A 21,540-nucleotide genomic window follows, 5' to 3' on the forward strand; every position below is an offset into this window, starting at 1 on the left:
CAGTTAACATCATGGCATAGAGTTTCTGGACAAAGAGTGAGGAAATGGAAGTCTAGGTGTAGCTGTCTGTCCTTAGGCGAAACTTATTACTTTTTTGAGACTCTTGAATGGAAGGATTGAAGGAGGCCTTTGCCAGCCAGTGACCAAGGACTGGTAAAACTATTTTGTGAATCAACTAATGGATTGACTCAGACCTTCTTACCGGGAAGGACATAGCTGGACCCTTCTCTGGGGAAGTCAACATTTTATTGTTTTATTTCACCTCAAGAACCTAATATTATGTGAGAGAGACCCAAGTCCCCACATATATCACTTCTCTGCCAAAACAGAGTGTGGCAGGGGCTGGAGCTGAGACATTTCACGCCTGGCTTCCAAAGATAATCACGTTTAGCACTTATGTCTTTGGCAAGGAAAAAAAAATCAATTTTTGCTGTGGAAAACCATCTGTGTTTATTCAATTGACAGACACTACCTTTCAATCTATCTTAAATTGAGCCTCCCTGAGGCAGGCAGCTCAACAGTGATAGATTAAGCAATAAACAAAGCAGTCTTCCCACCAACGGCTGCTGCTGGCAGGGAAGGTGCAGCTGCTATTGGGAGTGATATTCTTTAGCAAGATGATCCTCCCTGCTTAGTGCAGACAGGGCCCCTCCCTGTTGTTGATTTGATGATTCTCCATAAATGTGGATGGCTAAACCCTGTTCTTCTGACTGCCTTTACTCTCGCACTGAACCTGCCTTCTGCCTCATTAACAAGCTCTGGATTTCCCTCTTTGTCCACAAACAATTTGGTTTCATCTGGGAGGATGGAGAACCCTTAGGTAAATAAACTGTTTAGGGGCTGCTGCAGATGAACCAGGCTCATCTTGTTATGAAAATGCACTGAACAGAAGTAAATAAACTTGACGATAGCACATGAGCATCCTTGCATTGTAAAGTCTTCATTTATGTCAAAAGTAGCAGTTGGTTATTGGTTTCAGAGTGTTTTCATGCATCAAATAGCTTCTGGTAATAGAGATTAACTTTGTTTGGGGAGTACACAATGAATGGCATCATCTGTGGACGAAAAGGTGACTAAGTCACTTTTCCTGGAAGCCAGCTAGAAACCTTCACCCTGGGAAGCTGACTGTATGGGAGTTGAATGAATAGCCATCCACTTGTATCGTGGTGAGATGCGAAGCATGCAAACTTTCTTGCCATTTGTGCTCTTCGCATCCACAACAGAAGGTAGCTGTTGTTAGAGAGTAGCTTAGAATTATCCCTGGGTTTCTGGGAAAATGAAGCACATTTTGTGCATTTGCCTATTTTTTGGCTGCATTTTCATGAATGGATTAACAGCTGAAAACAAGGAATTCTTTTACTTTCATGGGACTAGGCTTTGTGCACACTGTTGGATGAAACCAAGGCTTAACAAGCTCTACTTTGTTCTGTATCTGGACTGTCATTTCTCCCAGCCCACACCCAAACATACACTCCCCAAACACAAACACACAACAATTTCAATGTCACATAATCTCTTACTGTAACTTTGGCCTTCAGAGACACCCATTGTTAGGTTGCAGAGGACCAAGCATTAAGTCCAGCTGAATATATTCAGAGCAATCAACAAATAACACACTGAGAACAGACTTTTCTCTACTTTGGGAGGCCGAGGCGGGTGGATCACGAGGTCAAGAGATCGAGACCATCCTGGTCAACACGGTGAAACCCCGTCTCTACTAAAACTACAAAAAATTAGCTGGGCATGGTGGCGCGTGCCCGTAATCCCAGCTACTCAGGAGGCTGAGGCAGGAGAATTGCCTGAACCCAGGAGGCGGAGGTTGCGGTGAGCTGAGATCGCGCCATTGCACTCCAGCCTGGGTAACAAGAGCGAAACTCTGTCTCAAAAAATAAATAATTAAATAAATAAATAAATTAGCTGGGAGTGGTGGCATGTGCCTGTAGTCCCAGCTACTTTGGAGGCTAAGGTAGGAGGATCACTTAAGCACAGGAATTTGAGGATGCAGTAAGCTGTGATCATGCCACTGCACCCCATCCTGGGCAACAGGGTAAGACCCTGTCCCCTCTTCCCCTAAAAAATCGAAAAAAAAGAAAAAGTCACCTATCTTTTTGGCAGGTTTGTTGGAGTTTGTTGGAGTTGTAATTTATAAGCAGTTTGGGGCAGGAGGCAACTTATTTGTGCACTGGTTTCTCAAATGTAAAATAGGAATAACTGTAAGTAAATTTTTAAAAAGCTTCAATGTTGCACATATGTTAAATTTAAGAACCCCTGGGTCAGAATATTACCGTGGAATCATGTCCATGACTAATTTTTTAAAAACTTTGCATTTACATAGTGTTCATGGTCTATAAAGTACTTTTATATTTATTACCTTATTTCATCCAAGCCTTCCCTGCTGGCCAAAGAGCCTTTACTATGGAAATGTAACCATCTACCATTACATTAAAAGGCCCATGGAACTATGAGGCTGAAACATGAAACTGTTGAGACTGGACCATTTTTGAACTGCAAAAAGGCAATTTCATCTGGTTCAGCTTAATCTGATTTCATATTGTTTCGAGGTGAACTAACTGTACTTCATTCCTATGGGCTATTCGGTGATACTGAAGAACAATGCTCATCATCACTTCTCCAGTTTACGGGATAGTCTCTTGTCCCCAAAGCGAATCTGTTTAACTTGGCACAAGGGAGAGGATAGGGTCATTGTTGGCTGCCCCAGGAGAGACATACTGGTGGACACAACATTAAATGTCACAATGAAATGGAAGGCTAAGACAAAGGAGGGTAGGATCCTTGGTAGCAAAAACGTTGGCCATGAAATACATCAAATTTAACCAAAACCTGAATGGAGTGTTGTGGCTCTGGAAGTGCTAGAAAGGAAGGGGCTCAACTTCACCAAACACTGACAATATGCCAAGTCCAGTGCTGGGCACATGAAGCTGTGGCAGGGAGATTACTTACTGATCCTCAAGTCACATGGGGAAGTTGAGTGGCAGAGTTTAAGTGTGGTCCTGATCTCTCTATGTCTGTGTCCATTCCACTGCTTAGCATTGCTTCCAAAATCCAACCTGTGTGAAAAATTAAGTTCACAGTACTTAGTAGAAAACTCCACTCTCTAGATTTTGTCCAGAGGCCTGAACTAGTGATAAAATCAAAAAAATGTATGCAAAGAACATTGAGGCACATAGTTTAAGGAATTGCTGAGGGCAGAAGCTGAAATGCAACACAAAGTGGGTGAGTAGGAAAGTCCCTTAGGTCAGTTGTTTGCACCCTCCTCCTCCCCTACTCAGAGACACAATTCAGCTGCAACTGGAAGCTCTGGGAAGAATTTCCCACCTGGTTCTGTGTCTGAGGAGAGAAAAAACTTGCCAAGGACCAACTTAGAAGATCCAAAATGAGAACAGCGAATCTACCCATCTTTCTTTGAATCAGAGTTAGTTGGAGAAAAAGTGTCAGGCAGAGGTAGAACCACTTAAGCCCCCATTTTCCCCAAAATAGAGTAAGATATGACAATGGTTGATTTCCTAGTCTGGGGACCTAGACCACATAAATAGCCTCTAACAGAAAAATATCTCCTGGACTAAGGGGCCAGATAAGAAACTCAGATATGGACTTGTATCTGAGTGCCTAGCTCTAGATCCCCTGTTCTAAACACAGGCACACTGTCTCTGCACTCTCTGAACTCACATTTCTATAAGATAAGATTATTTTCCTTTTTCCCCCAAATTGAAAATTCACTCGCAGAGTTATATAATGATATGAAAGGACTCACATAATTTTACGATCTTTTAAAAGAATCATTTTAATGGTCAGTAAAACCTCATACATTCAAGGCCTCATTAACTCCTAGACAAGCTTAAAAATGTTGGTATAACTCAGAAATTCAGTGTTGAAGGTACGTTATATAATTTGAACCTGTTGTGAATCCAGATTTTCATCACTTTGCTTCCATTTTAGCTAATGACATTAATAATACATGTACAACATTAAGGAAGTAACACTGATTATCTTCTAAAAAGTTTTCTTTTTTTCTGCAATTTGGACTTTACTGATTCGAACATGACCTTTTTTGCATTCAAGTCAGCAGGGTTTGGGGTAATAAAATTCGTAAAACAGTCAATTCGGTGAGTTGTAAAAATAAATGGCACAAACTTCTTTAATGTCATTTTATGTTTTGTTTTAAATATTAGACTCATATTTCATAAATTATAATTGTATTTGCTACTATTAACTGTAAATATTTATTGCATTGAAAAATGTACTCTGTGTTAAATAACTCAGAACAAGTTCCAAGTGTGGTACTTAGTGTAAGTAATGTCATGGCTTGGCTTTGCCTGGACTCCCTGAACAAATGAATTATTTATAAGAAATTCACAATATTAATATGAATGGTTCAGATCCCTTTAAATGTGCAAACTTAACTGTGTGACCATGTAAAACTCTATCTATAAAGTGTGCTTTGAGTAAAATTGTTATTTTTCAAGAAATGCTTCCAATGCTTCTATCACATTGTAAGTGGTCTGTATGATATTAAGTCAAATCCCATATATAGTAAGCTGAATGTTCAAGTTGTAGAAGAAATGAGGTTTATTCTTTAATATAATAAAGTATAATTTGTGAAATGGACAGAAACATGTATCCAATGCTCAATAAAAAATAGTTGTTGCATGAATGTAGTCTGTGGCTATGTGCCCCACAGTGGCACATACCCCATAGTTCCTTGGTTCCCTGGACCATCTACATTAGAATCACCCAGGCTGCTTGTTGCAAAATGCATATTCCCCAACCCTCTACTGACTTGGAACAATGTCAGTGTTTAAGCTGGGGGTGTGGCCTAAAAGTCTGCATTTTAAAAGACACACACTACGTGATTTCTCAGAACTAGAGTTTTGTTTCATTAAATTTTTAAAATATGTATTTAGCTTTTGAATATGTAAGCTATTCTCATGGTTCAAAACCAAGAGCCTAGAAAGGAATCCAGTGAAAAGTTACTCAGCTACCATTGTCCTCTTTGTACAGTTTTTGTACCCATTACGAAACCCTTCCAAGGAGTGACCATTGTTATGTTGTTATTAGTTTCTTACTTGTATATGCTACTGGCCATTTTTTACACATTTGCAAATAAATACAAATCTGTGCTTTCCTGAAGCCCACCACCATTTTACAGAAATGGTGGCATAGACATTGTTTTGCCCCTTGTTTACTTCACTAAATACCATATCTTAGAGATCTTTCCATATCAGTAAGCAGTAGTCTCCCCTTATCCACAGGGGATAGGAATTTAAAATCCCCTTATTTCACTTTCTGCCATGTCAGCCACCCATAGACATCTACAGTCTGAAGCAAGGTAAGTACAGTACAATAAGATATTTTGAGAGAAAGAGACCACATTCACATAACTTTTATTACAGTACATTATTATAATTGTTTGATTTTCTTGTTAGTTTTTGTTGTTATTTTGCTACTTTGCCTAATTTATAAATTAAACATGATCATCTATATATATATGTTTAGGAAACAAAGATAGTATCTATAGGGCTTCGTACTATTTGTGGTTTCAGGCACCCACTGGGAGTCTTGGAACATATCCACCACAGATAAGGGGGGACTACTGTATAAAGCACTTCCTCATTCTTTCTTATACCTGCATAGTAGGCCCTAATTTGTTTATCCAGTCCCCCATTGATGAACATTCAGGTTGTTTCCAGTATTTGGCTATTATCAGCCATGTTGCAATGAATAACATATGTAATTTCATGCATGAGCAAGTGTCGCTGTAGGAAAAATTCTTAAATGTAGAATTGCAGAAACAAAGAGAATATGCTTTTATAATATTGACAGTTATTCTAAATTGCTCTCTTTAGGACTTGAACACTAAAGTTTGAAAGTGTCTGTTTCCTGGGATAATCACAGGCATCAGAGAGCAGGAAAGCTCATACAAATTATAAATCAAAGTGAAGAAGTCTAGCTGAAAGTTCCAGGCGTTTAGTCTACTGCCTACCTGAAGCCTACTTTTCTTTCCATCTTGGATACTGCTTATTGTGAAGGAAGAGTAATTGGTTCTAAGGTTAGCTTTCCAGAGACAGTGAGGAGAGTTGGCATTTAGTTTATTTATCCATTCCTACAGGATCAATTATCAGGAAGCAAAGTCTTTCTCTCTTTGTTACCAATTCCACTTATTTGAAGTCTGCCCAATGACTAAGCCAGTGATCAAGTCTCTGTGAATATTTAAAATACTCAACAGCAAACATAAAGTAGCATGAGCAATACCACAATCGAAAAGTTGCGAACAAAAGAAGCTGACAACAAAGAAATGACACAGCTACAGTGGATGCAAATTAGGGCTGTCCAAGCTCCTTGTGCTCCAGTTGAGAAGAGGTAATACCAGAGATGTCTATTAGATGCAGTCACAAAACTCCTTGAGAGGCATATTGACAGCCAGGCCAAAGGAACCCCTGTGTGTACAGTCACGCTCATGAAGTCATCTTGGGAGAAGGCCCTCTGCTTCTCAGATACCTTACCACTTCTGCCATGTACCCTACCCTCTTGAAAATGTGGCATATCTAGCCCATGATTAAATTGTAAAGAGTCAACTTTTTAAATAGATAAAGGGGATCACTCATAATTGTGTCTGAAGTAGACCCTGTATCTCTAGTTTTCCTGGATTGGATGGGAAGATAAGTAGACAAAAATCTTTGAGATATTCAAGTCATAAAAGGCCAAATTGACATTTCAGGTTGGTCAAGATTAATTGCTCAGAGCTCTGCCCAAAGTCGAGGTAACATTTTCCTATTAGAAAGCCTGTATTCTCTCTTTGTAAGCATGCTGCCTACCATGTCAGAAAAGAAAGCTTTATTAATACAAAGACTGTAATATAGAGAATTTAATATTCTCTTAAAAGCATGAATTTTTGGAGTTAGAAGACACTGCAGAGAATGCCCAGACACACCCCCTCATTTCACAAATGAGGAAGTTAAAGGAAAGTGTCATGATTTGTATCTCCACAAAGTAATAAGAGTTTAAAGAAATGAAAACTTAGTGACTTGGAGAAGATATGGATAAAGTAAGCAGATTCATCCTTCCCTTCCACTAGAGGGAAGGCAAATCTACGAAGGACTATGTTGTAACACAACAAGCAGGGACCATTCCTTTTCATTGGGCTCAACATTGATAAGTAATGAGTCTAACACAAAATAGATAAACTAACATCTTGTCAAGAAAATGATATAAAAGCAGGACTCCTGTCCCTCGAATATGGACTAAATCATGTTCAACATTAAAACAAATGAATTTCTTTTTTTTCTTCAACTTTTAAGTTCCAGGGTACATGTGCAGGATGTGCAGGTTTGTTACATAGGTAAACGTGTGCAATGGTGGTTTGCTGCACATATCATCGCATCACCTAGGTATTAAGCCCCACATGCATTAGCTATTTATCCTGATGCTCTCCCTCCCCACAACCCCACCACAGGCCCCAGTGTGTGTTGTTCCCCATAATGTGCCCATGTGTTCTCATCATTCAGCTCCCACTTATAAGTGAGAACATGTGGTGTGTGGTTTTCTGTTCCTGCATTAGTTTGCTGAGGATAACAGCTTCCAACTCCATCCATGTCCCTGCAAAGGACATGATCTCATTCTTTTTTATGGCTGCATAGTATTCCATGGTGTATATGTGCCACATTTTCTTTAACCAATTTATCATTCATAGGCATTTGGGTTGATTCCATGTCTTTGCTATTGTGAACAGTGCTGCAATGAACATATGAGTGCATGTGTCTTTATAATAGAGTGATTTATATTCCTTCGGGCATATACCCACTAGTGGGATTGCTGGGTCAAATGGTATTTCTGCCTCTAGGTCTTTAAGGAATCACCACACTGTCTTCCACAATGGCTGAACTAATTTACATTCCCACCAAAAGTGTAAAAGTGTTCCTGTTTCTCCACAGCCTCACCAGCATCTGTTGTTTCCTGACTTTTTAATGATTGCCACTCTAACTGGCATGAAATGGTATCTCATTGTGGTTTTGATTTACATTTCTTGAATGATTAGTGATGCTGAGCTTTTTTTCATATAAAATAAATGAATTTCTAAAAACACACCCCCTTTTGTGGAGCAGAAGTCATTTCCTGAAGAGGGAGTGCTGTCTCAGAGAGGTGGATTCCTTGCACTAATGAGTGAGGCCTCATTCATCAGAGAGAGGAGATCAATTCTTTCCCCAAGATCTTTTACCTCTTTTTGTGTCCCTTTTGCCTTCTAATTGGTGTCAAAATTCCCTCAATCGTCTAAATTCAAAACCTTACCATCATCTCTGTCTCCCTCCACTCAGCTCACTCACTTCCAACTAGACTCCAAAATGTCTTAGGTGTAAGAGATCATCTCCCAAGGGCTGTATGGAGGAAAATAGCTGCTAATCCAAGTGGCCAAGTGCCTCCCTATAGTCTCAACTTCTCCTCCAGGACTCCATATTTCTCCATGATTCAGAAACAAAAGGGTAATGCCTCCAGAGCAGGGGTTTCCAGGACTGCATAGTGGGGGCCATTCTCATGGATTGGTGCCCATACCATGCCCAAATTGTTGAAATTTTAACCCTCACTCCTGAATCTGCTGAGTCACATGTTGTATTAGTCCATTCCCATACTGCTAAGAAAGACATACCTGAGACTAGGTAATTTATAAAGGAAAGAGGTTTAATTGACTCACAGTTCAGCACAGCTAGGGAGGCCTCAGGAAACTTACATCATGGTGGAGGGAGAAGCAAACACATCCTTTTTCACATGGTGACAGCAAAGAGAAGTGCAGAACGAAGCAGAGAAAAGTTCCTTATAAAACCACCAGATCTCACGAGAACTTACTATCACAAAAACAGTATGGAGGTAGCCAACCCCATGATTCAATTACTTCCCACCAGGTCCCTCCCACAACACTTAGGGATTATGGGAACTATAATTCAAGATGAGATTTGGGTGAGGACACAGCCAAACCATATCATTCCACCCCTGGACCCTCCCAAATCTCATGTCCTCACGTTTGAAAACACAATAATGCCTTCTCAACAGTCTCCCAAAGTCTTAACTCATTCTAATATTAACCCAAAAGTTCAAAGTTTCCTCTGAGACAAGGCAAGTCCCTTCTGCCTATAAGCCTGTAAAATCAAAAGCAAGTTAGTTTTTTTTCTTTTGAGATGGAGTCTCACTCTGTCACCAGGCTGGCATGAAGTGGTGCGATCTCAGCTCACTGCAACCTCTGCCTCTGGGGTTCAAGCAATTCTCCTGCTTCAGCCTCCCAAGCAGCTGGGACTACAGGCATGTGCCACCATAGCCAGCTAATTTTTGTATTTTTGGTAGAGCTGGGATTTCACCATGTTGGCCAGGATGGTCGTGATCTCTTGACTTCGTGATCTGCCCACCTCAGCCTCCCAAAGTGCTGGAATTATAAGCGTGAGCCACTGCTCCCGGCAAAGTTAGTTATTTCTTAGCTACACTGGGGGTACAGACATTGAGTAAATACACCTGTTCCAAATGGGAGAAATTTGCCAAAACAAAGGGGCTCCAGGCTCCAGGCAAGTCTGAAATCCTATAGGGTAGTTATTAAATCTTAAAGTTCGAAATTATCTCCTTTGACTTCATGTCTTACATCCAGGTAACACTGATGAAAGGGGTAGGCTTTCACACGCTGGCGTTGAGGGGCTCTGGCTTTTCCAGGTGCATGGTACAAGCTGTTGGTGGATCTACCATTCTGGGGTCTGAAGGACCGTGGCCCTTTTCTCATAGCTCCACTAGGCAGTGCCCCAGTGGGGACTCTGTGTGGGGAATCTAACCCCACATTTCCCTTCTGCACTGCCCTACTGATACAGGAGATGGTCAGGGAAGTACTGGGTAGAGAAGGCCAAGGCACGGTCCCTGGTGAGGGCTCCACCCTTGGGCCTGTGCCCACAGACCTAAGTGAGGATGGGCACTCCTGTTTTTACACTCAAATATTGCATTTTCTAAGATCACTCTGGCCCACCATGTCCCCCTCCTGTGCCCATGTGAGCCTAAGACACCATAGTAGACATAAAGTAGCTGGTCATCTACAGGAACACATTAGCAGGAGAATACACCAACACAAACCAGCAGATGCCGGCAGGCCATCAATGATGGTACAATGTGGACACCAAGGGGAAGTCAGCCAGGACAGTCAGAGAAGGATCTGACCATTGGGTGGCCTGACTCCAGGGGAAGACCACCTTCCCACTCCATTCCCCTTCTGGCTCCCTATCCATCTGCTGAGAGCTACTTGCACCATTCAATAAAATCTTGCCCACATTCTCCAAGCCCACTTGTGATCTGATTTTTCTGATTCAGTAAGGCAAGAACCCAGGATACAGAAAGCCCTCTGTCCTTGTGATAAGGCAGAGGGTCTAATTGAGTTGATTAACACGCAACTGAAAGAACACACTGTAACACAAACCTCAACTGGGGTTTGGGAGCTGTAAACAACCCTAGATGCTGCCATGGGGTTGGAGCCCAAAAAGGCTCCCCATGACCTGCCCATCTGCATGCTTCCTCTAGGAATTTGAGTAGCAGGGCACCAAAGAAGTGAGCCAGCTCCCTGTTGCACACCCTCTGAGGGGGCTAAGGGAATACTCCTCCTTTTCCAGTAGCAGATGTTCTCTATGAGGCCCTGCCCCTGCAGCAAACTTCTGCCTAGACATACAGTGGTTTCCATATATCCTCTGAAATCTAGGCAGAGGTTCTCAAACTTCAATTCTTGATTTCTCTGCACCCACAGGCTCAACATCATGTAGAAATTGCCAAGGCTTGGGGCTTGCACTCTCTGAAGTCAGGGCCTGCACTGTACCTTGGCCCCTTTTAGCCATGGCTGGAGTGGCTGGGACACAAAGCAGCAAGTCTCCAGGCTGCATACAGCAGGGGGGCCCTGGACCTGGCCCAGGAAACCATTTTTTCCTTGTAGGCCTCTAGGCCTGTGATGGGAGGGGCTGCCGCAAAGGTCTCTGACAGGCCCTAGAGACATTTTCTCTATTGCCTTAATGATTATCATTTGGCTCTTTGTTGCTTATGCAAATTTCTGCAGTAGGCTTCAATTTCTTCCCAGAAAATGGGGTTTTGTTTTCTATTGTATGGTCAAGCTGCAAAGTTTCCAAACTTTTATGCTCTGCTTCCTCTTAAATACTTTACTGTTTAGAAATTTATTCTGCCAGATACCCCAAATCATCTCTTTCAAGTTTAAAGTTCCACAGATCTCTAGGGCAGGGGCAAAATGCCGCCAGTCTCTTTGCATAGTAAGAGTCACTTTTGCTCCAGTTCCCAACAAGTTCCCTATCTCCATCTGAGACCACCTCAGCCTGGACTTCATTGTCCATATCACTATCAGCATTTTGGTCAAAGCCATTCAGAAAGTCCCTAGGAAGTTCCAAACTTTCCCACGGCTTCCTGCTTTCTGAGCCTTCCAAACTGTTCCAACCTCTGCCTGTTATCCAGTTCCAAATTCGCTTCCATATTTTCAAGTATCCTTATAGCAGCACCACATTCTCTGCAGGTACCAATTTACTGTATTAGTCTGTTCTCATGCTGCTAATAAAGACATGCTCAAGACTGGGTAATTTATAAAGGAAAGAAGTTTAATTGACTCACAATTCCTCAGGGCTGGGGAGGCCTCAGGAAACTCACAATTATGGTGAAAGGGGAAGCAAACATGTCTTCCATATGATGACAGGAAGGAGAAGTCCTGAGCAAAAGGGGGAAAAGCCCCTTATAAAACCATCAGAACTCATGAGAACTCACTCACTATCATGAGAGCAGCATGAGGGTAACTGCCCCCATTATTCTATTACCTTCAGCTGGTCCCTCCCATGACACATGGGGATTATGGGAACTACAATTTAAGATGAGATTTGGGCAGGGACACAGCCAAACCATATCACATGTCACCGCCCTAAACAAGATATGCTTCTTGTTTTGCTTCAACTCTTGCAAATAACCTCTAACAGGCTCTTATTTTTATTCTTCACATTTTTTTCTAGATGATGTTTCCTTATACATGCCTCTGATCATGTTGCTTTCATGCCCACATTTCCCAGAAAAAAATCTAATTCCTTTGACCTTGATTTGACTCCCTACTTCCCAGGCTTATCTCCCACTGCACTATCCCTTCCCTCTGCACCCAGAGACTCCCTCCATTCACACCTTGCTCCTAATTGTTCCCTGATACTTCCTTGGCCTAGTGTTTCTCAACTTGGGCTGCCCTTAGAATAAGCTATGGAGTTTTTAAAAATCCTGATGCCTGCCAGGTGCAATGGCTCACACCTATAATCCCAGCACTTTGGGAGACCAAGGCAGGAAGATCACTTGACCCTATGAGTTTGAGACCAGCCTAAACAACATGGTGAAACCTTCATCTCCAGAAAGAAAATACAAAAATTAGGCATAGTGGTGTGCACCTGTAGTCCCAGTTACTCTGGAGACTGAGGTGGGAGGATCGCTTGAACCTGGGAGGCTGAAGCTGCAGTGAGCCAATATTGGGCCACTGCATTCCACAGCAAGACTCTATCTAAAAAAAAAAAAAAAAAAAAAGAAAAAATCCTGATGCCCAGGCCCTACTCCTGAACAGCTGAGTCAGGATCTCAAGGAGGGGGAACCCAGACAACTCTATTTCAAAGCTCTCCAAGCGATTTCAATAAGCAGACAAGGTTGAGGATCACCTCACCTAAAATGTCCTCTTGTCTCTCAGCTGGCCTGAATCCAACCCATTCCCCAAAGCCCAGCTGCAGTATTCTCTCTCCATGAAGCCCTCCCATGCTCCTATACTCACACAATACTTTCTACATGGGTCCTATTTTTTTTTTATCATATCCTGCTTTGAATTATATTTATTTATGTAACTGCTGGTCTCTCCTACTAAATCAGGAATTAGCAAACATTTTCTGTGAAGGGCTAGAGAGTAAATATTTTAGGCATTGCATGACATACAGTCTCTGTCATGATTACTAGATTCTGCCTTTGTAGTGTGAAAACAGTCATAGATAACATGTAAATGAGTGAGTGTGGCTGTGTTCTAATAAATCTCCATTTACAAAAACAAGTGGTGAGCTAGATTTGGCCTGAAAGTTGCCATTTGCTGACTCCTGCATGAGATTAATAAAGCTTCTTGGGGGCAGGGAACTTTTCTTCTCTATAAAGCTTTCTTTCCTTCCTTCCTTTCTCCCTCCTTCCATCCCTTCCTTCCTTCTTTCTTTCATTTCTTCCTTTTCTTTTCCATCCCTCTTTCTTTATCTCTCCCTTCTTTCCTTCCCTTCCCTCCCTCCCTCCTTCTCTTCCTCTTCCTTCCTTCCTTTTTCTTTCTTTGTCTTTATTTTTCTTTCTTTCTCTTTCTTTTTTCTATCTCCCTCTCTTCTTTCTCTTTTTCTTTTCTTTCCTCTTCTCCCACTCCACTGTCTCCTTTCTCTCTTTTCTTTCTTTCTTTCTTCTTTCTTTTCTTTTTCTTTCTTTCTTTTTCTTTCTTTTTTCTTTCTTCTTTCCCTCTTTCTTTCTCTCTTTTCTTTCTCTCTGTCTCCCTCCCTCTCCCTCTTTTCCTCTTTCTTTCTTTCTTTCTCTCTCTGTCTTGCCATCCCTCTTGTCTATTTCAGTGTTTGAACCAGAGAAAACCACAAAATTCCCTTTGTAGAGCTCTATGTGATCAGTTTCTCACAACCAGAGCCCTAGAGCATGAATAGCCAAAGTGAAGCGGGAAGTGTCAGGGTTAATTCTGCCTTTTAGGCAACTATTAGTATTTACCTTACTTGTCATACCCAGTAGGACCATCAAATAAGCAACTGCCATTTGTGGTGCACCGATTAGCAACAGCAACTAATGTTGACTTAATTCACCATTATTAAAAATGATGCCCACTCCAGACAAGAAGTAAAGGCATCATGACTCTCTGGCCTGTAGTCAAAGGCAGGGTCGCATTCTGAGAGCTCCTTAATGTACATCACTGTGAGTACTCGAACTTGTCATGGAGGTCATATTAATTAGGAAACATGTTGGGAAATATCATGGAAAGAAAAAAATAAACTGTCTTGCTAACCATCTCCAAATATTGCTTATTTAAAATAAAACTATTCTTATACTCTCACACTCATCTCAGCCTGAGATGGACCTTGTGTATCTTAATTCACTTTTCTTCTTCCTACTCCAAAATGTATATCAAGTAATAATAAGAAAAATGCTGTGTACAAACTACTGGTTTGGAATACATAGCCAGAGCAATAATAATACAAAAATAAATGAGAGATATGAATAAGGAAAAGAAAGAGACAATACTCAGTGACCACATGATTATCTGTATATGTGATGTCAGAACACCTGAAAATAGTGGGGACTCACAAAATCATGTGGTCCTGCTCTTTCTTTGGAGAAAGTCAATCTATTAGAACCTAAGTTACAGCAGAGGCTAAGTCTGGCTTGTGAAGAAATGGAATAGACCAGCTGGCTTTATCTTTGACCACCAAACACTTGTCCTGGGCCCCTTGAGGTGTAGTTTCCTGATTTCTCATCACTTCAGGGCAAGGAGCCATTCTCTGCAAAGTTTGCAAAAGAAAAACTGTTGAGATTGCAGGGATTTGGCATTTCCAAGGAAGCCTTAAATTAACAAGACAGGAACCAAGATGTGAAACCCTATGTACAGGACCGAGGATACCACCATCCCAGAATATTGAAGGTCCAACAGAGACCAGCCTATGGCTGCTCTTAGAATTAGAGGGCCAAAGGCAGGGCTGAAGCTGAGCATCTCCACAATTATCCTTCAGGGTTCTCAGGAGGATGAGAGTGTTAAGGAAGACAAACTCAGGTCAGTAGAGGAAGGACTGTGAGCTTCCCACAGATACCAAGGTGATGACCCTGAATAAAGAATAAAGGAACGAACAAGCCAGAACAGTGGGGTCCCATAGGGTCCTGCCATGGCTGACAGGTCTTGTCATTCTGGAATAGTTCTGGTTGGATTTGGCTCATCCTGATTACAAACTCTGTAGTCACAGGAAGGTGAGGGTCTTGATCAGAAGGGAGCAGTCTCAGGTCCCAGGAGGATTGAGTTCCAGGACTAGTCAGGTGTCAAGGTGAGGAATTTCAGGGAGGAATTAGAAAACCACACACCCACACTAGACTAGAGAAAGATATAAAAGCTCTTACTTCTGCCAACCCACATCTCCCCTTCCCCACACTGCCGCTACCACACTATCCCATCCCCACTCCTGCCACCCCATCCTCACCCCTCCTGTGACTTTGGGAAGCCCAGGAAGAGCTGTCAGGTTGAGGTGACTGTCATTTTGGCCTGGAGGGTCTCTTGGAAAGGAGAGTCTTGGTCTAGTGGGGGCAGCCCCAGCTGTGCAAAGTGGAGCCCCAGAAACTGACTTGAATCAAGGTGAGGACCCTGAGTGACATAAGGGAATGGCTATGAGCAAAAAATAAAAACTAAAATTAAAAAATGCTTAATCCTATCAGGAATAGCAAACACCTCAGCTGAGGATTGCCTTATTCCTGCTTAGATGCTCTAAGGAGGATAGTCACTCTGTCTAAAGGCAGAAGCACAGTTCAGCTGAGGGAGAAGAACTGAACACTAACTGGAGTCCCGGAGAGGATACTGAGTACAGCAGAAAGGACTTCTATGCAAAAAGGGTCCCCGAGCAGACCCCGCAGGGCCTCGGCCGGATGTGACTCACTCCGACTTCCGCCTGCCGGGGAAGCTGCCGGAAGGTGAGGATCTTCGTCTGAGGGACGCCAACTCAGGCTACTGGAAACCCAGGACTGGTCAGGTGTTAAGGTGAGGACCCTGATATCAGACTGAAGGGCCCACTCGCATGCAGCCAAGGCGACCCCACTGTGTCCCCAAACTCCCGCTTCTGGGCACTTACCTCCCTTAGCCACGGGAAGCTCAAGTCAAGCTGTGGCGCTGACTTCTGAGAGGGCATGGGGGGAGGGAGGGCTTGGTGTCAGGGTGAGGCCCCGATTCTGCAGAGGGATGGACACCTAGGCTCTAATCGTAAGGAGGTCCCTGATGCTGATAAGGGGACCTCTCCCGAACACGGGAGGCACACAAGACCGCGTGGTAGCTGACACCTGTGATCCCAGTGCTTTGGGAGGCTGAGGCGGGAGGATGGCTTGACCTAGCGGTTTCAGACCAGCCTGAGCTACAAAGCGAGACTCGCTCTCTCCAGGAAAGAAAAGAACAAAAACTAGCAAGGCATGGTGGCCAGCGCCTGGTGGTCCCAGCAACTTGGGAGGCTGAGGCGGGAGGCTCACCTGAGCCCAGCAGGTCGAAGCTGCAGTGAGCGATGGTCACGCCATAAGCGTGGCGACAGAGTGAGACCCCGTGTCTGTCACAACGAAAAGAAAAGTAAGGTAGCCAGAGAGCCAGGTTTCTGCTGCCCTGTCGTCAACTCTAGGAGACCCCGTGCAGGCATAGCCAGACGGGGCATGCCCTGACTTTTCCCTTTAGCAACTTTAATACCTGAGAGCCTGGGCCTGGGCCTGGCTGATTGAGGTCTGTAGAGTGACCTGAGTCACGTGTCCCAAAGAGTTGGAGGTCCCATCCTGAGCCAAGTTCAGAACCCTGAGGTAGAACAGTGGGGTCTCCTACAGTCCCACTCCTGCTGTCACACCCTGAAGGCTCTAAACAGCCTTGAGAGGATGCAGCTTACCTTGAAAGTCCAAATCTGAGGTCTCATTGAAGTAAGGACCTTGCTGTGAAGGGTGTGGCCTGTGGTGAGGTGAGGATGGAGTCCCAGGACTGGTCAAGTAGCAAGGCGTGTGGTAGCTAGCCTGTAGTCCCAGCTACTTGGGAGGCTGAGGCAGGGGGACCACCTGAACCCGGCAGGTGGAGTTTGCAGTGAGCCAAGATTGCACCACTGCACTCCAGCCTGGTGACTGAGCAAGACTCCATCTCAAATAAATACATTAAAAAAAAAAAAGTTCTGCATGAGGAGGGAGGAAACAACCACTCCAAAACACAGGAGACCACATAAAGTCCCAGCTCTGCTGTGTGCCCTGGAAAACCATGGGCAGAGTCATTAGCATTTGGTGACCCCTTGTGTCCTGAAGGGGTGGGGTGGTGACTCAGAGAAGTGGCTCTTTTGCACCAATGGGCGAGGCCCCATTCATGGTGGGGTGGGGAGGAGGAATTAGTACCTGCTGAGAGTCAAGGGGAGAACACTGAATGAGAAGAGGGAGCCCCTCCCAGGGAGAAGTAGGCCACATAGAGCACCACCCCTACCTTGACCCCTGGGAGACCCAGGCGCATTGGCATGGTGAGTGGCATTTCTCCCCAGGGCATCTTGGGAATGTGAAGAGCCTGCGTAAAAGGGACAGCCTCAAGACAGCTGCTGGAGGTTGTTAAGCTCTTGCCAAGAGTCAAGGTGAGGACCCTGAGCACTGAGGGGACTACCCAGGTGTAACTGTGGGGCCAACACAGAAAATCTCCACTGTTTCCAGTCTTGGGAAATGATGAGCATTTGTGGCCAGCTGAGGTGACCGTCACTACTTCCTAGAGGTATTACACAATGGAGGGGCTGGTATGAGGGACTAAGTCTCAGCTTAACACAGCAGTGTTTTCCAGGTAGTGACGGGAGTCAGGGTTAAGATTCTGAGTGAGGGCTGAGGAGAGCACTCACTGGGATCCAGGGGCACCACAAAGTCTGGCTTCCCTCTCAGGCCTGGGAAAGGGAATCGGATAGAGGGCCCCCCACTTCTAGCCCCTGGGTTTGCACGGTTGAGGCTGGAGGAGTCTGGTGGGCTGAGGGACATGTCCCATATCCTGCCTAAGTGAAGACTAACAGGGCCACCGAACCCAGAATATCAGAGGCTCTGAGAGTCCAGACTTGGCTATCAGTCCAGAAAGACAATGAACAGGAGTGGCTGGAGGGGACTCATGCTTTCTTTCTCTCAGCAAGGTGAGAGCCCTGACCTGAAAGGAGGGGCCTCTGACAGTGAAGACCCCTTTTTTTTTTTTTTAAGTTTGTCCAACTTTATTGAAACCTGTTATATAGAAGGCAATTCAAATAAAACCACTGTCTCCTGTAGAAATATGAGTTAAGTTTTACTACAAAAGAATATAAAATACATTAGCTTAAACTACAATATAAACAAATTTTTTAAATGAACAGTGTATCCTCATTAAATGTTTGCAAAGTTTCTTCCTAAGCACTTTCAGATTTCTACTCACTGTAACATGACAGATGTTCACACTAAGGTACTTCAGCCCCAACTTTCACAAACTATTGGAAGTTAGAGAGTACTCTGTTGCTAAGTGAAAAAAATTTGCGTTTTTTCATATCGGGGAAAATTATACTAGACTAACAGTTTTAAATGAATAACTCACATGTATTAGAGAAAAATCACCTCTTGCCTTACAAATACAAAATAAATTCCCTAGACTCCCCTTCTCTGTAGAGACCATCAGCTCACTATGAAGACCCTGAGGAGTGTGGAGCCACCTGCCCCAAATTATCAAGAGCACCTCAGGATCCCTCCCTGTGTCAGCGGTTTGAGGCCCCAGACAGGGACGCCAAGTCCAGGTGGCCTGTTTCCCCTCAGAGGAAACAGAGAGTGAGGATTTTGGTCCCAGGCAGGGCTGGCAGGCTGCAGGACAAGGAACACTGTGACTTCTTTCCCAGGGTCCCCAGGGGATAGGCTGACTTGGAGAGCAGGAGCCAGCTGGGGCTGTGGAGCAGGGTCCTCAAGGACACCTGTGTAGGGGCCTCCTTATAGCCAAGGTGGTACCTCCCTGCTGAGGGGCTCACAACTTTTGGTCCTCTTGCTCCAGGTGCCTGCCTCCTGTGCCCTCTTGCCTGCTGCCCCTGAGCACAGTCATCATGCCTCGCGGTCAGGAGAGTAAGCGTCGTGCCCGTCAGAAACGTTGCCAGGCTCGAGGTGAAGACCGATGTCTCAGGGGTGCTCAAGCCACCGCAGCAGAGGAGGAAAGTCTGCCATCCTCCTCCTTTCCTGTATGCCAGAGTGCTTCCCAGAGCTCCCCCGCTGCGGGCATTTCTCAGGAGTCCCAGAAAGCTAGAAACCCCAGCTCTCCAGCTGCAGCTGTTTCACTCATAAGTTGTGATGAAGGTGCCAAGGGCCAAAAGGGGGAAAGTCCCAACTCCTCCCAAGGCCCGTCCTTCTCTGAGAGCTCAGGAGATCTTCTGAATGTGAAGACAGGCCAACTGGTGCAGTTCCTGCTCAACAAGTATATAAGGAAAGAGCCCATTACGAGGGAAGCCATGCTGAAGGTTATCAACAGAAAGTACAAACAGCACTTCCCTGAGATCCTCCGGAGAAGTGCCGAGAACATGGAGATGGTCTTTGGCCTCGAATTGAAGGAAATGGATCCCAGACATCAGTTCTATATGCTTTTCAGCAAGCTGGACTTTCCCAATCAAGAGAGTCTGAGCGATGGCAGGGACTTTCCCAAGAGCGGGCTCCTGATGGTTCTCCTGAGCATGATCTTCATGCATGGCAACCGTGCCACTGAGGAAGAGATGTGGGAATGCCTGGGTGCACTGGGAATGCATAAAGGTAGGAAGCACTTCATCTTTGGGGAGCCCCAGGAGCTTGTCACCAAAGATTTGGTGCAAGAGGGGTACCTCGAGTACCGGCAGGTGCCCGGCAGTGATCCTCCATGCTGCGAGTTCCTGTGGGGTCCCAGGGCCCATACTGAAACCAGCAAAATGAAAGTTCTGGAGTTTGTAGCCAAGCTCAATGATACCGTTGCCAGTACCTACCAGTCCCAGTATGAGGAGGCTCTGAGAGATGAGGAAGAGCGAGCCAGAGCCAGAGCGGCAGCCAGAGCAGCAACCAGGGCCAGATCTAGCAGGTCCTCCCAGCCCTAGGGAAGTCTCAGGCAGTCCTCACTAAGAGACTGAAAAGGGCTGTCCACCATCTCAGTATTTGAGGGCAAGATGGGGCTAGAGAGAGCCCAAGGCATGTTTCTTTCTGGTGTTCTGGTTATTTGCAAGCTACTTGTAGATTCCTCTTTCTCTTCTGTGTCTACCATATGTTCCTTTGAAAGAGATTGACTGATATAACATCTAAGTTCATGAATTAGGTGCCTCACACAATGGTTGCTGTTTATCACATTAAAGAGTGATGCTCTTACATTATGTAAAACAAATTGGAAATTTTTACTTATTAGATTGTGATCTAGTGCCAGAAGAAATAGCATTGGAATAAGGATTGGCTTTAAACTGTGAAAAAACTGAACACTGAATCAGTTGGGATCACAAGATGGTGGGAAAAAAATGTCAATTGATTGGCAACCTTTGACATTTTAAAATCTTATTTCTTTAAGTATTTTGTTGTGATCAGATGAAAAGCTATATACTCACAGTTGCTATGTGTATTCAAGAATATTGGAGAAATTAAATCCTCATAAAGGAGAACACTTGTTCGCTGGCTCTTTTGTTCCTTATACTAGGCTGCTCTTGTGTTGCTCTAAAGGCATACCTGAGATGGGGTAATTTCTAAAGAAAAGAAGTTGACTTGGCTCACGGTTCACCAGGCTGTACAGGCATGGCACCAGCAACTGCTTCTGGGGAGGCCTTGGGGAGCTTTTCCTCATGCCAGGAGGGGAAGAGGGTACAGGCATGTCACATGGCAACAGTGGGAGGAAGGCAGCCAAGAAGAGTGGGGGTGGGAGGTGTCACATGCTTCAAATGACCAGATCTTGTGAGAGGTCACTCACTATGGCCAGGGCAGCATGATGCCATGAGGGACCCTCCTTGATGGTCCAAATGCCTCCCACTAGGCCCTACCTTCAACACTGGGTATTACATCTCAACATGACATTTGGAGGGGACAAACATCCAAGTTATGTCATTCACCAAACATGAATTGAACATCTGCTCTTTGACAGTCTTCATGCTAGTTCTGGGAAAGCCCCAGCCCCTGCCAATGATATTTCAGAATCCAAGAGGAGCTCTCCTATTAGGAACACAGTGGAGTGGAGGGTGGGGTAGGGGAAATACACTGAAATACCTAAGGGGCAATCAAGGGACTGGAGAGGAGGGAGGAGATTCAAGATAGGATCCTCCCCCCATCACCTCCTCCCCCACTATAAATGCCCTGGGACAGGGCAGGCTGGGAACTTGGGACACTGCCAATTCCTCAGTAAGCGGGCATTTCAAGTTAGCCTGCACTGGGGCTAGATGAGGCTATTGCTGAAATGGCAAGCAGAGACCAGACCCTCAGGTGGTGGGTTTCAGAGTGGACAGACTAGGACTGCAAGGGAAAAGTGGTCCCACCAGTTCCTTAGGGATGAGGTAGACCAGAGGTGCATCCCCACCAGGGACAGGATTGGAAGGACTCCTGTTCTGTGTCCCCATGCCAGTGAGCACAGTGTACTATATAGGTGGTTTGCCCTCTGTGTCAGGTTGTTTCTGAGAATGAGGGTGATGCCCCTTCAGGTAGGATGTCCAGCAGCCACTGACCTGGTCTGTTTGTCCCTGGCCTGGGGGAGCCAGATTACTCCATTAAAAGGGAGTGGAAATGAGGTGAACTACATAGGATGGCCAGTTCTTA

At 44.5% G+C, this 21,540-nt stretch overlaps 1 protein-coding gene across 1 annotated transcript; it reads left to right on the forward strand.

The window, feature by feature from the left end:
- Window positions 1-1,041: 1,041 nt before the first annotated feature.
- On the forward strand, window positions 1,042-19,853 carry MAGEB17 (MAGE family member B17). The gene is given in 4 exon segments (XM_032285840.1): window positions 1,042-1,069; window positions 14,546-14,662; window positions 14,665-14,830; window positions 18,797-19,853. Coding segments are annotated over 4 exon segments (1,368 nt in total).
- The last annotated feature ends 1,687 nt before the right edge of the window (window positions 19,854-21,540 follow it).

This window comes from Sapajus apella, unplaced genomic scaffold, assembly GCF_009761245.1.
Source record: "Sapajus apella isolate SASKATOON/1434 unplaced genomic scaffold, GSC_monkey_1.0 scaffold17, whole genome shotgun sequence".
Classification (NCBI taxonomy): domain Eukaryota; kingdom Metazoa; phylum Chordata; class Mammalia; order Primates; family Cebidae; genus Sapajus; species Sapajus apella.